We start from the raw sequence: 16854 nt of genomic DNA on the forward strand, positions 1-16854 counted from the left end.
TTAGTAAAATAATGGGAATCCTCATGTAATATAATTTCAGAAAAGAAACGAGCAATCATTTATTTTCCCCAAAAGATAAATTGAGTGAATATAACTTACGGTTATAAAACAAGAATAATAGCTTCTTAGATTGCCCTTTAATCAATCATACACTTATTTTTCAAGAGGCTCATCTATTTTATTCCATGATTAATAATGTTCCAGCGTGAGAGCATTATTAGATCCCAGCAGGGGAGATCCTGAATGCTTTTAGCTGCTTTGGAATGGTCAGTTGGGGTTCATTATGGTCTGATATTGAACAATTTATAAAATCTTGTCTAAACATCTGCCAGCTCAGATAGGCTGATGTGTCTGAAGATGGGAAATTGCTGGACCAGTTGATATTGACAAACGGATCTCTCTCCAGTGGCTTTTTGTTCAGTGAAAATTAGTGGCCTCTTGCTCAGGTCTTGTTAGAAAGGGCATTTGAAAGTGATCTTAGATACTTCAGGCATCAGCCTTGGGAAGGTTAACTGGATAAAGAGCCCTGCTAGTCTGGAGTCCGGAAGTATGTTGTGATTATATTAAATAGGGGGAAAGGCAGCTGTTTTCCTTGAATGCATATACACAATTCCCACGAACACACCCCTTACTCCTCTTCAAAATTTACCCCTATAAAGACATCTAACTGACTGGAAAATGCGTGTTTTTCAGCTGAAAGGGCAGAAATTAATAACGTTATTCTGGAATACTCTGGGATCTGTCTAGCTAAATCTAAAGCAGTGAAGATCTTTGCAGCTGGAGGCCTACTCACACTCTTATGCTGTTTGTGGAATGATGCTTCTTTGCTCCTGTAACATCCTCTTTTTCGTTGAGGTAGAATGTAATTTTATCTGCATGTAGTGTGTAGTACAATTAGGCAAATAGCTAAGAAGTAATTAATTTTTTCCCCTCCAGTTTAGCATATAATGTAGATGGCAAATATTTACTATAATCATCCTTGATTGTCTTTACTGTGCAGTCCAGGGAGGTCTTATGGAGGGATTTTTATGTCAGGGGAAATACCTGAACTTTCTTTTCCCCACTCTTGCTCCTACTCCATGATCCCCTGCCACCCATGTTACATGTCCCAGGTCTCTGTTGGACACAGAGTGTACATTTCAATTGGTAAAAACCAAAAGCTGTGGCAGAGATTAAAAAAGGCTGACAACATTCCTTTGATGTTTATACGCCCAAAGACTTATAAAAGATTTCCATAATTTACCCACCCTTGCTAGTATTTAGACCTGGATTTCTTTCTGGAAAGAAAAGTAGAAAGACTCGGAAAACTCGCTTTCAAGTATTCACTATGTATGTAAAACCCAATGGACTTCTCTCATCCTCTGAGAAATTCACAAACGGTTCATGGATGCAGATGGGCGCCACTGAAATTATTTGGCATATGAATTTATTTTTTTAAAATAAGAAACTAATGGGCGAGAACTGCATATTCAACATCATTCGAGATTTAGTAATCAAAATTGAAAGCAGGAGGAAAGTGTAGCCTTGCTAGATTGTTGGCAAAAACAATGTGATTATTTCAGTGTAGCAAGAAAAAGGGATGAACGATAAAATACATCACTCTGTGTATGGTTTATTTCATAATGATGTTAATGAGCCTGCTGGGATTAAAATCTCACACCCCTTTCTATATTTACTCCCTCTTCTCCCCACCCCCTGCCCCTCGTTTCTGTGCTCATTTCGGAGCAGGAAAGGCAAACCCTTCTCTCTTCGGGGCCAGAGGTTTCATTAGAGCTGATTTATTGAAATTCGGGCTTTAATCTCAGGTGGGATCCCGGAGGAATTGGCGCTATCGTCAAATAGGAAGAGGGTCGCTTTCCACTTTACACTTCCTGGGCTGCTTTTTCCCTCGCTCCCTGCAAATGTCAACATTTGTTCTCAATAAGAGAGTTATTGTTTCAGGAAAGCTGCTCACCAACTGCCTTTATGAGCAGAAAAAAAGCGTCGCCCACCTTTGTTTGGCTGGAGGCTGGGGGAAGGGATGGGGACAGAGGTAACACGCAGCTCAGGCCAGCCGCGGACAGACAGACAGACAGACAGACATGGGAATTGTTGCTGTTGCTCACCAGCTCGTGGCTGGAGGGAAACGGGCCCTGCTAAGGGGAAAGTTAATGGAAAGCGCCATGGGCATCTGTGTTTCTCTCCCCGCTCCATTGTCGTATTTTCCCCCGTCTTGCTCAGCCCCATAATAGAGAGGCAGGCTGCAGGGAAAAAAAAAAAAAAAGAAAAAGAAAAAGAAAAAAAACCCAAAACAAACAAACAAAAAGGTAACAAAACCCACCAACACAAGAACGAAAAGGACTGTTCTCACGGACTTCAAACCGCGGAGATGGTCTTCAGGTTTTGGGGAGGGATGGAAGGGTGATCTTTCAGGTGAAGAAAGATGTAAGGCTGGCTATCTGATTCAGCCCTACCTGACGGCAGCCACCTCCCTAACGGGCCATCCATCAGCTCCCGACACGGCGGGACCGGCCAGCCCGGAGCGGAGAGAAGCAGCCCGGCCCGACCCTCTCCCCTCCGCTCCGTGGTAGCCTCTCCGTGTTCATCCTCACGGGAAAAAAAAAAAAAAAAAAAAAAAAAAAAAAAAAAAAAAAGCAGAAAAACACAACCCTGTCACCACTGAAAGTTTCTGGCTCTGTCACATGTTACATCTCACTTGAAGGCAGTTCAGACTCAGTGCTCGTCTGAGAGGCTGTGGCAGGAATGTAATCAATACCGGGAGGGTTTTATTGCTTATTAATTTTTGAAATAAACAAACCACCCCTCCCCCAAACTCTAACCCACCCCCACAAAACAACCAACCAACCAAAAAAAAAAAAAAAAAAAAAAAAAAAAAAACAAACACCACCCCAGACAGAATTTATATATAGGTTGATTTTTGCCTTTTGCATTCAGACATATCTTGGGTACTTAGGCCAGTTTCCCACGATCCAGGTAGTCGAAAAGAGCCTTTCCATTGTAGGAACTGAATAATGATAGTAAAAAAATACTGTTGTTATAGTAATACTCCACATTAAGTAATGTGATGTTCATCCCTTTGTTTTTAATCCAGTAACTAATAACTTAGGTATGTTTCCAGCTTTTAAAGAAATAAAAGCGAGGGGGAGAAAAAAGTTTAAAACAAAGGGATCCATAGTGCATAGTCACAGCACTCATGCGTCTAATCCCTGATTATTACTCGGCGTGTCTGAAGCAGAGTATTTATTCAAAGCACAGAGGGAAAGCGTGGTCCGCGGGACCCGCTGGCACACAGGTAGCTCGGAGCTGCAGGCAGCGACCTGGAGGCAGGCGAGATCTGGGGGAATGTTTTACCTGTGAGCGCCCTGCCAGAGGTGACAGCCCCGCTCTGGAAGCCTGGACCCGTGCTCCCTCTCCCGAGCCGTGACTCATGGAATAATGTCACCATTTCACATCCAATCCCGACCGAGCCGGCTGCATTTTTCCCTGAGCAAAAAGTAAGGGACAGAGGGACGTGGCCACGCGGCCTCGGGAGTGGCCTCCGTTAACCTGGATCCTTTCGGGATTTAAGGACTGAAAGGAAAGGGCGGGGGGGTGTCACCTCGGCCCAGCCGTTCGCGGAAAGGCAGAAAAAGTCACTTCTCCACTCCGTCTTGTGTCATCCGTGACGAGGGATTTCAAAATACTCCCGAATATTTGTGCGGGGGACAAAAAAAAGTCCTATCGCTTCTCGCGCAGCGGCGATGTGGGTACTGTTGCTGCTCGGGCTCTTAAAGAATGCCTAGGAAGTAAATAAAAATAAGTATGTGCATTTTTATAGGGAGATAAATTGACAATTTATTGTGTATAACTTCTGATCAATTATTAATCGTTAGTGTCAACAACAGGGTTATAATTACCTTCAGTTATTTAAAGGGGTATTTATTTTTTCTTCTCTCTGATCTGGTAATTAGTTAATGCTCTGGAGTAATGAATTCAAAGCTGATTTGATAATGATTGAGACAGGGTTTTTTCCCTGTCTTTTGGCAGCCCCCCCTCTCACGGAGGGGGAGGGGAGGAGGAGGAGGTGTCCCCCCCCGTTTGCAAAGAGTCCATGTAACGGCAAATCACTGCGCGTTTCACTTTTCAGACCATAAATAACGATTCTGGGAGTAAAAAGGCGAAATGACAAACAAATAGAGCGCAGCTGGGATGAATAAGGCCGATCAAAGTTAGCGGGGGCCGACGCTTCCCTCAGCCGCCGCAGGTCTGAGTCCCATAAAGGTGCCAGCAACTCTTACCTCTCTCCCCGAGATCAAGGGAGAGGGCGAGCAGGACATTTTAACCCTCTGACATCCTTCCGCGAGGGGAGGAGGCGAAAGAGGGCAAGGGAAGAAGGAAACGGCATATTTATTCTTTGGGGGAATGAATGCCTTCACCATTGCTCTAGGGAAGGGGTTTCACCTGGAGCCCGTGAAGCTCCCGCCCAGCCCACGGAGGATGCACGGGGGACAGAAAGGGAGAGGCGCAGAGCAGTGCGAGGCTGGCTCAGCTCCTCGCAGCGGCAGAGGCGCAGCCTGGTGCCTCTAAATGATCCCAAACCCGGCTCAGCCTCAGGATGGGGAAGCAAGAAATATATTTTTTTTCTCCTCCTTGAGGGAGCTCGGCAGAGCTTCATCGGGAAGAAAAACAGTAAAAGAGCAGCCCGCAGGAACTGTGGCTGCCGCCTTGCTCCCGTGTCTTGGGGCGTGGGTAGCCCCCTCCTCCCTGGGCCTGGGACTCGGCAGCCCGGGGGAGGTAACTACGGAAAACTCCCCTCCCTCCCCTCTCCCCAGAGGCGTGTGGCGCTGAGCCGAGGTAGAAGCCCCATTGTTGCCTCCCTCCCCGCTTTCCTAGACCTCTACTTAATTTAGCGTCGTGCGAGGTCTCGGAGCCAAAAGGGGTGTTTTTTTTTTTGTTTGTTTGTTTGGTTGGTTTTTTTTTTTCTTTTACGCGATGGGGCTCGTTTTACGGCAGCTCTGAGCGAGATGGATATAAGTATATATGATACTATATGTAACAGTTATAGGTTTATATATAAAAAATGTTTTCCCAGTGCAACAAAACTGCACTGGGAATTGCAGTGCAAAATGCAAGTTTTAAAATTAATTCATCCTGACAGGTTTGACATCGCCCGGCTCTCTTTTTCCTGCAACTACGTCCGTAAATGAATGCCGCTTCCAGAGTGTATGTTTTAATTTGTCACATCAAGGCAATAAAAGGGAGCGATATATACTTAAGCCAGTTAACATTGTAATAACAGGTTTAAAGGAGCAATTAAATGGTAGTGAGTCGCATGTCTGACTTTCTATAGGCATTACCACATCAATGGTACCTTTTAGTCTGACTATAACTTAGCATGATTGTCTCAATTAGTTTAGCTACATGATAGTTATTGTGAACTCTTTGTGAGTAATCAATGTTACGCAAGCTTATGGGAAGGAGGCTTTAATAGGGGTGAGCCGCAGCTAAATAACATGGACCTCCTATTTTAAAGAAACACCTTTCTTTCTCTGTTTCTCGCTCTCTCCCTCTCCTCTTTATTTCTTTCCTCCAAGTCCCAAGAAAGAAACGGTAATTTATAGACTTATAAATCTGTTTCCGAGATCCGTGTAGCCGAACGTAGATTTACAGGCAAAAAGCAGCTTCTGACGCGGTTGATCAACGAACTAGCCCAGCGCGGATGGCCAGGCACCCCCGCTTCCCCTCTCCTTGGCTTTAGTGGTGCATGTCGTGGCTGTTCACTGTCACGACAAAGCCCCGAGCCACAAATAACCTTGAGGGATGCTCACCTCACACGATACGTGTGTGCAGAACTCTCACGGGCACCCGAGCTTCCCTTTGCTGACACCGGAGCCAGTCCGAGCGGAGCGCTGCGGGGACAGACACGCGTGTGCGTGTAAAACAGAAATGGGTGTTAAGACGAGGGGCAGAGGAATGACTGTAAAGCGGGGTTATAAACACGATTTAATGCAGAGAGAAGGGTCCTGCCGGAGCAACGGGCCGCTTGGTAACTTGTTAGCTCTCCACTTACAGACTTTCTTGCTAAATACTGAGCCACGGGCGGCGAATGCACAATACAGAGGGCTGGAAATTGAGTGGGAGCTGCTTGAACTGCTTCAAAACACTAACAAGTATGTACTGGTTTCTGTCACGGAAAAAAAAAAAAAAAAAAAAAAAAAAGCAAGAGAGCGTGTACCATTGAAATTCAAGATAAAAAAATGCAGGGATATTTCTGTCGGTGAAGTTATTCTCATTAGTCCTAACAATGTCTCGCCATTAGACAAGGCTGGAGTTAGCCTCAGTCATAAGATTTCAGATCTGCAAGGGTTTTTTTTCTTTTCTTTTTTTTTTTCTTTTTTTTTGCATGCACATTACATTTCTGTCATGCTTTGCAGAAGAACACGATATCCCCAAAGAACCCAAAGAAGAAAAAAATACTCTGACAGCAACCATTAGTTAAGAGTGCAATGAATAAACCCCTTGCACAAGAGTATCAGGACTAATTAAGATTCTGTTTAGCAGCCCTGGATGGAATGTTAATGTAGCTTTGACTAACTGGGAATAAGCAGGGGGAAAAACTGCATTTTAAGAGGAATGCTGGGGTGATAACATCTCTCACTTCTTCTGTCCAAGGTCTGCCCAAGCCTGTTACAAAGTCATTATCTCAAATTACTCCTGTACTTCATTTTTAGAGGGTTTGGGCAAGATCCCCTGGCGTTGAAGCGCTGCCTAGAGCCTCACAAAGCCAATACTCTCTAAGGGGATAAAGGCTGAATCAACCCACTATCTCTACCTTCGAGAGTTTGCTGGTACCAGTTTCTTGGACAAATACAGCCAGGATTCTGGAGGCAGATTAGGATCTATTGCTGGCGTCTCCTCACAAATCCCTAAAGGGTTTTTGACCCTTTGAAGTTTCGTCTATTTTGCTTACACAGAAGTTTACATGATTAAGTCAGGATTTTACAAGGCTCAACAAGGCAAATTTAGTCACCTCGGAACACTCAACACCAAAAAAAGAGTAAAATATCCAGTTGTCCTGCTACTCGTTTAGCTGCAGAAATACTAGCATACTGTAGCATTTGGAGTGATTAATTTAATATAATAGAAGAATATCTGCAAGACTGCTTCAACAGGGAAGGGTAAAAAAATCCCCCTCCCCCTGCATTATTGTTATCAATTACTATTTTATTTTAATACTTTTTTCAGACTTTTGTATAGCATCCCCCCTCTTCATTCCCAATGATCGTCAATACAGCCATGTTTATCAGAGAGTGGATAAAACTTCCTGAAGTCCTTTGCAGCCTTTTAACGTTTCCAGCCTGCCTTTGCTTCCCCCTATCCAGACTTTTTTTTGTCGTCGAGCAACAAGCCCCCCTAATCCTTCCCTCTGAAGTAAACTTTTGCAAACGCTTTACTTGTAAAAAGCAGCCTCGCATAATGCAAATCTTCCTTTCCTGAAATGTTAGGGCTGGGAACTGACAGCAGGAGAGGAGGAGCAGAGCTCCTTCTCATGGAATAGTTACCTATTTAAAGGAGTCTCCTGCAGTCAGTGCAGGAGTGCTGTAGCCAGGGACTGCGGCTTCATCTGGCCCACCCTACTTCCATGGCCTCTTGTGGAACACAGATTCTTTCTCCCTCTTTCTCCCTTTCAGTCTTCCTAGCTCTCCCTTTCCCAACAGAGTGAAGATCACTCTGCTAAGGAATTACTCCTGCAGTTATTACCAGTGAAGGAAGGAATTATCTGTTCAATTCATCCTGCCTCTGAAATAACAGTAATAGTAATAGCAGTAATAATAATAATACCTGGCAGGCTGGATCAGTGAGTAGCAGGGACAGCAAGGGCAATCAGGCGAGCTGCAGATTTCTCTTCCTCAATTGATTTATAATTGATGAATGGATTTTCTTGTGCAGCTGCAGTGTGGTTATAATCTATTGAAGAGGTAGGTGTTCTGGAAGGTGTTATTTTGTACAGGAGACAGTTAGGAGTAACTGGGTGCATTTATCAGCTGGAGATCTGAGAAGACAACATGATTACATTGCTGTTAGTGGCTAGGATTCAACTTTCCATAGGCCTCCAGCACCTGCAGTCTTGTAGGTGACTCACACGGAGATGGTTCCTGCCAGCTGCCGGCCACATGCTGCATCAGGGCATTGATCTGGCACAGACCTACCCACTGCTTTTGGCCAGGAATGCTTTGCCCTCCTCCCGACAAGCCGTTCACTGGTGTGTGCTGGTGGAAATTGGTCAGACATGGTTTTGCGAGAGAAGGGGGAACAGTGTCTTGCAGCATTTCTCTGATGCATTTTAAGGAAATGGAAGGGATTTTCATACCTCTTAATATGAGCTATTTTCCTACTTGAGGTATGGCGTTTCCCCCTGCCTGTAGGGATGTACCTGGTAGTTAGTGCATTTGCAGTGTCTCTTAAAGAAACATAGTTTTAATGTGGGTATCAAGAGATATGCAAAGCTGTTATCAAGCCTCTGGATCATGGGTGTTTACCATAGATCTGGATGAACTTTAGGACCTGGTCTCTAAGCGTGTTTTTTTCCATATGTTCTGGATTCACATTGTAAACCATGTGGGCTTCAGTGTAGTACCTTATTTTTTTGTTGCTCTTGGGGAAACAAACCCCAAAAAGCAATCATCATAAAGGACAGGCCTCCAGGCATCAGGACCTGCCTTTGCTGCTTGTAAAGGGGCTTAAGGCTATGTTCAAGGAGACAAGTTGTAAATGGGATAGAAAGGTCTTACTTGGCTTCTTATCTTTGAGAACACTTGGCTTCAGGACTGTATTTTTTTTTACCTTAAACTCACCCAAGAAATCAGGTGCTGTCTTTCCTTATGTCTAGAAATGCTTCAGCCTTACCAGAGGTGATTATGCCTAACCAAGTCTGGGATGCTGACCCCAGCAAGGTGACCCCTTTGTCCTTGAAGGGCTCAGCTGGTATATGCCCTCCAAGCAGGCCTCAAACTGGAGGTGGAGGCTCCTTGCTGGAGGTGGTCACCCTTGCCTTTTCCAGCATGGAATGGGGTTGCTCCTGCTGGTGAAAGCACAGCACAAACCCAACAGAAAACCTCTGAAGCAGGGATAGAAAATGTGACTTAAGCTCGCAGCCACGCAGCCATGTCTCTGCGCTGCCTCTCCCTCTATGGAGCTGTGCCTTGTTCTGCACAGCCCCATTAGGAGAGGGGGAGCGAGCAAGCCCCCTCCCACCCCTTCCCCCTTCTTTACCTCTCTGAGAGAGGGGGCACAGAGATTTCCCTGGAGAGGCGGGCTCCAGCATATGGACATTATCTTCCCTGAGCATGGAGTTGTGTGTGCCTGTGACGGGAGCAGATTTAAGCCACATTTTGCTGCTTTTGGTCTTTTGTATGGGATGTCTGCACACAGGCGAGGTGGCTTCGTGTTCAGGGAGAGGGCTGCTCCTGGGCAGCTGCTGAAGTGCAGGTGAGGCCCAATCCCACTGATGGGGTTGTAAGAGGGAGTACGAGGGGAAAGCTGTGGGATTTAATGCCTGTCTTTCTCTTCTTTCTTGTTCTTCTGCTGCATGAGAATAATCTTATTCTCAGCACATGTTTCTCCTGGGAAAAAACAACCCACTCCAAACCCAAACCCTCCAGTGCTGTGCTTAGATCTGTTTCTTTCTACAGATGAGGAGACCTTTTTTTTTTTTTTTTTTTTTTTTTTTTTTTTTGAGGAGGAGGGGGTTTAATTTGTCTTCTGATTTTTAAACTTCTTTCACACTAAATTTTACACTCTAAGTTTGGAAGAGAGGTATTAATGTATAAAATCATGAAATGTGGAATACTTACCTCATTACTCAGTTCCACAATCTGGGGCTTAGAAGTGAAAAAACTCCCCAACAAAATGAACATGAGATTTCCCTTAAAACACTAAAATCTCACTTGACTTTAAAATATTATTATAGTCAGCAAAGCAACTGCATAATTAGATTTCTATTTCTTTGTTTAGTTGATACTAATGTCTGTAAGCTAGATCTTCCCTCTTCATTAGCCCACACATTTTTTTAAAACTTCTTTTTAGAGCTGCAAAATTTGCTTGTGGAGGAATAAAAATGTAACTTATTTGAATTGTTTTCATAGTAAATAATTTGAATTGCAGAATATTACTGGTGAACATGTAGGAACGCATAATTTATCTTTTCTATCTGAACATGGAAAGTTTGCCATATCAAACAAATTGTTTTAATTGTTTTTTACAACAGTTACAAAGAACATAGAGTGGAATCCTCCTAACCACCATTGTGCAAAGCCCCTTCTGAATTACAAACACACATAATTCTACTTCAGCTAACTTCAGTGGGAGTTAAATACTCAAGAAGTAGCATTAAAAGGAAATTTTTGTTATCTGTAATAGAAAGAATGAAATTATAGTCCTGCAACTGACATAATAGGGGAAAAATGTTTACAAGAACTAATAAACAGAAGAAACTACTCAGTTAAAAGCATACTTTTGGAGATGTTTTAGAGGACTAGAAACAATAAAAATGTCTGTGGAAATATGGTCCATAATATCCTTGAAAAATCCATGCAGCTGAGTCCAATTTCTATTATTGTATCCAGTCCTAAAAAACCTGGTAAATTTGAACAATTCATCCTTAAGTTATTTTAATGTAGCATGCATATAATAGCATTTTTATTAGTGGATTAGGATTAGATTTGTGATTCTGAAGATAATAAGTCACAGTGTAAATCCATAGTAAACTTGTTTTCAAGCTAATGTTAAGGATTGGACAACAGATAAATCTACATTTTGTCCTTCACTTTTTTTTTTCTTTCTTCTATTCTAATCCCTTCCATAATGCCTAGGAGTATTAAATATGAATGCATTAAGTTCTTGTGTGACTCACTGAATAATACAACTTCGGTCTTCCATTATCAAAGTGTTATTAGAATATTATAATAAAAGTATATATTGGATAGGCTGTAAAAAATCCTACGTGTGAAGCAGCCTCTTTTAAAATATGTGAAATCACTTATCAATCAATATGGGAAAACAGTTTCTAATATCGTTTAATTACAAATTAGCTATTTATACATTTAAGGATAATAGGAGAGCATGCCAGTTCTAAAATTCAAAATCTAAAATATATGATTGAATACAAGCCTAAAAATTAAACAGAAAATACCATCTTTCTGGTGGAAGGTTGCTACCATGGATATGCCATCTTTGTACAGAATGAAGAGAAGTCCAGTGAAATAAACTTTGTGTGGTCATAGAAATAATTACTTTATTGTAAAACATATGGACTAGAGGATAAAAGTAAGATCCCATAGCCATTATGTATGTGGTATCCACACTACCAACTGCTTGAATTGACAGAATGAAAAGTTAAGTGAGTTTTTTTTTGGTACTGTAATATCTAGGATTCCCTGAATTGGTTCATGAAGTGGCCAAACTCCAGCTGCTCTGAAGCCCAAGACTGTGATGGTCATGCCTCCAAGGCACGCTAGGCATGCGACAAGGAAGGCCATTATCCTGATCTGGGTTTTTCTGGAAGAAATCTGCTGTGGTGCAGTCTTCCATCTCCATCTCTTATTGTTAATAGTTTCTTTCTCAGTCTCTGATTGAAGACACAGCTGGTTAGTACATCACATATGAGGTCAGACAATTGCATTTGATGTGTGAGGGTCATGTGTAAGACCTATATGTACGAGTGGAAGAGATGGGTGGGGAGAGAGAGAAAGAGAGAAAGAAATCCCTCCTTGCAAATGTGCGAGGCAGAAGCACTATTAAAGGGCAATGTGTTGGGAATCAAATGGTGTGAAATATGTCAGATCTGATATTTCCTTATGTATGCTATCTCCACGTTTTTAAAAAGAGATAAAAATAACTTGTGCTGTAACTAACTCTTGCCACTTATCATCCTCAGTAAGAATACGTAATTTTGTGTGTACACACCAACTGAACTGAATGACTGATACATTAGGTAGTGTCAGATGTGAGGATCTGGGTCTGTTCTGACTGTTGGGAACTTATCCTGATGGCTTTCTTTTCATCTCATCTGTCAAAGCCATCACGTATTTCTGGAACAGCATCTACCAGTGGCTAGAGATACCACTGTCTAGCTCTACCAGAGATAGACTTCTTGTTCCTTGTTAGACAGTCTTATTCATCACAGCAATTATTTGACGTGGGGAGTAAAGAAGGGCAATTTTTGTGACCTTCCTTTATTTTCAATCTGAGTGCTTTCTAATATTGAGAACACTCTCAAGAGAAATGTGGTTTGTTCAGGAGAGTGCAGGGGGAAACCACAGTTTTACCAAAACTGGAGTTTTATAATGTTCAGCCATGATTTGTCTATTTGCTGAGACAGAGCTATCAACTTGTAACATAACATTGGTAATGCCCAAGTTAAAACAAAACTATATATTTGTTAAATATTTTTTTACACTGAAAATGTGACATCACATTACTGTAGCTCTTCATGTTTACATGTTAAACATATATAATCTCTTCAAATATGCTAATAACCCATGAATCAATAGAGAAGGATCTATGAGTTGACTTAAAGAGAATACAGTTGCCTTTATCTAAGAATGTAAACACATTTAGAAGTATAATAGATAAACCATAATGAGATTAAACTTTCCATCAATTCATTTAAAATTTGTGCTTGCAACTTTTGTTATACTCTGTAAGGTTCTCCTACATGAATCCTGTGTAAGGAAACCAAAAAGCGAAGATAAAAAAATTAAGATATTCTTTACCCAGCTATTCAGGCTTTATTGCAATATATAAAGAGAATGGGATAAATTTTATAGTCATTTGAGAAAAAAGTTCTTCTAAATAAGGTGGGCGTTTTTTCTTTGTTCTTAAACTGTCAATAAGTCAGTAAGTCATTGGTAAGTAACTACAAGCAACAGGATTTCAACAAGCCCATTCAATATATGACTTTGAAGAGGAACTTGGAGCATGGTAAGATGTTCAAGTAATTTCCATCTCAGAACTCTTAAATGCATTTACATTTTTACATGAGTATAAAGCTTATCTTGGTTGAAAATAATCACTCATGTTACTCCATGTTACTCAAAAGAGACTGGTGAATTTGTTCAGATATTTTGGCCCAATGAGTTTTATGTGAATTTAACAAGAGAAACAGATCATGGGTTTTACGTGATACATGCAAATGCAGGTAAACAGAAAAAAAAAAACTTTGAAATGCATGCAAAATAACAATTCTAGCAGATTGTTAAAGATGGATAACATTCAATGAACGCTTATATGTATATATATGCTGCAGATGGAGCTAAAAGTAAGATCCCTATTTAAAGATGGATAACGTTTTCTTATATAAGATTCTGATGTGGTTCATATTGTTGTAATCCTTCAGACAATAATTTTTTATGACTGATGTCAGCCTCACAATGCAAGTCTTGCTTTTATATAACAAGAAAACTTCAACAAAACAGTTTAACTGTTTCCAGGAACGATAAGGAGAAATTGTTTGGCTTGGTAATGTCAAAAATCTGCGTGACCTTACTGAATAAACTGCTTTACAGTAAATGATCTAAATTTAAGAAGGAGGTACCTTGAGGCCAAAGGGAGGTGCATTTTTTTCTGTCCCTGTAAAAATACACACCTATTTGGCAGAGTTATCATTAGGTATATTTGATATAATAGCTAGAGTTTAATTATTTGTAGATTTTATCCATAGTGTGTATGTTCAAGGCTGGCAATCTCAGAGCAGAACTAAGCATGTCATTCCTTATAATTGTTTCTCTTCTATGCCTCGGTAACTCTAGCAGTGAGGGCAAAAATACTGTCTCTCTTTCTGCTCTCATTCTTCCTTCATTGTCATCCATATCAGTTCATGGCAGTCTGAAGAGGGGCAAATTAATCAGCCTTGAATAAAAGTCTGAGTGGGGAGCAGAGCTGGGGAAGGGCCAGATGTCTGCAGGACATGGGATCTGAAGGAGGAGGCAACTGGCTCTAGAAGAGGTCATAGACAAGGTCAAGCAGCAGAAACAATAAAAAAAATAGGAGGAGAGGTGAGAACAGCTAGTCTTGAGGAAAAGATAAAAGTGGAAAACAACAGGTTAGAAAAGACTGTGAAATGTCTATGGCCACCAAAACACATCATCTTTCAGGACCTGGGCAAGGACCCAGGATTTCTGTTTTTCAGAATTACTCTTCTACTTACTAAATAATTGGGGTGTCACTGGCAGTGTACATATTTTATTCCCTATATCAGTGGGACCAAAATCACTGTTGATTACTACCTTGTTTCAGGTGAAAAACTTCTGCTGGAATTCAGATTCCAGTGTTGCAATCCAAAATGAGAGAATTAGAAACATTTCATATGATTAACATTTTTGTCAGACTGAGAAACAAAGAAGTGATTATCTTTTTTCTTCCCTAGGCCTTGCATCATCCCACTTGATTGTCTGCTGAATAGAGAGATCTCTCAGAATGAGACACGGTTTCAAAAAACCTTCACCAGTGGATTTCCTAACTTTTGAATATTTGGCCTTGTAGCCCCAATGTTTTGTTTAAACCCGATTCTTGAATCAAGCAGTAAGCACTAGAAAAAAATGACACAAGTGGCTTTCTGTCGCTCATCCATACTATGATTGTTTAAATGTAGGTATGTCTGTGTATGTGTGTGAATGTACACATATATGTGCTATATATGTATATATATATACACACACAGACACACACACACACAAAAGTATGTGTTCTCTCTCTTCATATGTCTTTTTTGTGGGCTGAAAATGGAAAAAAATGTAGCAGGGAATTACATAATCCTATAAGCAGTTGTGTAGGTGAAGTAATTTACCTGATTTGAGTGAGGACTGCCAAATCCAGCATGAGAATTTGTGACGTTGATGTTATTCAGATGTGAGAGTTTCTAGGACTGCAACTACTGGCTGTAGTTATTTGGAGACTTTCTGTTTCTTCCAACTGTTAGTGCTGCAATATGCTGTAACGAACTGATTGCAGCAAGGCTCCATGCTAAATTTACACATACAGAGTTCCATATCTGTCCAAGAATGTACGTACATAGCTAGTGTCATTGCAGGCACTGAGTCATTTGTAAGTTTAAAGTTACTGATTTACATTAATATTTGTAGGATTTGCGCCTTGGTTAATTTGTTGTCTTCTTAAATGGGAAAGTGATATGGACAAGCCAGGACTAAACTGACAAATGTGTTAGTCCTGCCAAAGCATTCATAGTGTATCTAATGCTGTTCTTGAGTCAGCTGGTCAGTCAGTCAGTGATTCTTTCCACCAAAAAATTACTCCTAGAAAAGAAAACAGGCCTAAGAACTTAGTAGCAGAAAGGGTATGCGTTAGAGAAGAATTTATTTTTCTCTTGCTTCTTTTCAGCTACTCCAGAGAAATAAGACTTGACATAATGTATACAAACTAACAAACATCTAACACTTGATGAGATCCAAGAAGGGAATGTGAAAATAGGGAATCATATGAAATAAAATTTTATGGAACTTGCAGTTCACAACTATGCTGATCAGTAGTAACGCTGGCAAGAATTCAGATCTTTGTTTTTCATGTATGCATACATATTTCCTTGTTTCTCCTGGTGTTTTACACAAATGTTGGCACACATGTGCACAGACACTTCTCTAGCATAATGGGGGTTGATTATTTTGCAAATTACCAGCACATTTTGACCTCAGATGCTGTGTTTCAGAATGTTTGCTAATTTTTGATTAGTATTTCTAATGCCAAAATAATGATATTAAAGCATTTTCTTCAATAGTCAAGCAACAGGTCTAAAAAATGTCTATTATACCATATAAATGCCATCAATCTCAATAATTTATGTATCACATCAGGAGAGCACGACTGTCTAAAAATTATGGCAATTTTAGGAAGGCAATTGAAATGTGCTGGAACAGGCCTGAGCCTGTCAGGCTGTGAATTTACAGTTAAAAATGTCTTACTGTAATATGCTCCTGTCTTGCCAATAGCCATGTGTTGGACTTCTTTGACACAGTATAATAAGGTTTCATATGTTTTAAAAAAGGGTTGTCTGGGTACAGAAAACATTGAGATAATATGCAAGACAAATGTAGGGTTAGTTTATCTGACCTGATTGTGCCACATAGGACAATGACCTCCGGCTACTCCTGCTTGGAGATGTCTTTCTTTCTACTGAAGACTTAGGAAAACAGCAGTCTTAGGCTGAGCAAAACCCCTGCTCCTGAAAGAAGGTTGGACACTAAGCAGGGCAGTATTTTGTCTGGTAGCATTAATAACAAATGCAAAAGGGCACAGAGATCTAAAACATGCAGGAATTCACAGCAGAAATTTGGAGGATTTCTTCAAGATGCCCAAGGATGATCATTTGGTCTGACTAAGGTTTAGGGGGAAATACAGTTTTGCCTTCCCATGTCTGAGGAGCTTGTGCTGGACAAGGGGAACTGGGGCCCAGTTCTGGGAAGGAAAGCATACAAAACCTGCTCCATCTGTAGGGATGGGGCGGTTAGGACTGCATCTTTGCAGTACTGTTGCTCTCGGTTTCACTTTCACAATCCCAAGTGCATTCCTTTAACAATCCCCTGTCTCAGGCAGCTGTTTATTTTGCCTTTGTCAGCCTTATTAAAAAATGAAAAAAGATGGAAAATTATTAAATAATGGATAATGTCTCATAAGCAACCACTATAACATTTTGCTTAAATAACTCTAGATTTTAAAGGTTTCTCTTTGTAGACATTATTAGTGTTTTAAACATCAGGTTTTCAAAGATCCTAATATGTATTGTGGATGTATAGGTTATGCTGTAATGATATCCACATATAGGCAAGAAATGAAAAATAACAGGAGCTGAGCAATGTGTTCAAC

The 16854-nt window shown here is 41.0% G+C and overlaps 1 protein-coding gene across 1 annotated transcript; it reads left to right on the forward strand.

The window, feature by feature from the left end:
- The first annotated feature begins 3193 nt into the window (after positions 1 to 3193).
- On the forward strand, positions 3194 to 7160 carry LOC137470513 (uncharacterized). Its single transcript, XM_068184016.1, has 3 exons — positions 3194 to 3371; positions 4198 to 4833; positions 5138 to 7160. The coding sequence occupies exons 1-3, from the start codon at positions 3194 to 3196 to the stop codon at positions 5317 to 5319; spliced, it is 996 nt and encodes a 331-aa protein (XP_068040117.1). The 3' UTR covers positions 5320 to 7160.
- Positions 7161 to 16854: the final 9694 nt, after the last annotated feature.

This window comes from Anomalospiza imberbis, chromosome 1, assembly GCF_031753505.1.
Source record: "Anomalospiza imberbis isolate Cuckoo-Finch-1a 21T00152 chromosome 1, ASM3175350v1, whole genome shotgun sequence".
Taxonomy (NCBI): domain Eukaryota; kingdom Metazoa; phylum Chordata; class Aves; order Passeriformes; family Viduidae; genus Anomalospiza; species Anomalospiza imberbis.

What these genes read in the sequence shown, in the direction of transcription:
- LOC137470513 (XM_068184016.1), top strand. Translation starts at nt 3,194, where the DNA reads ATGCGTCTAATCCCTGATTATTACTCGGCGTGTCTGAAGCAGAGTATT. An exon ending in CTGTGAGCGCCCTGCCAGAG is followed by an intron (nt 3,372 to 4,197) that starts GTGACAGCCCCG and finishes GGGATGAATAAG; the next exon opens with GCCGATCAAAGTTAGCGGGG. An exon ending in GCGTGTGGCGCTGAGCCGAG is followed by an intron (nt 4,834 to 5,137) that starts GTAGAAGCCCCA and finishes TCATCCTGACAG; the next exon opens with GTTTGACATCGCCCGGCTCT.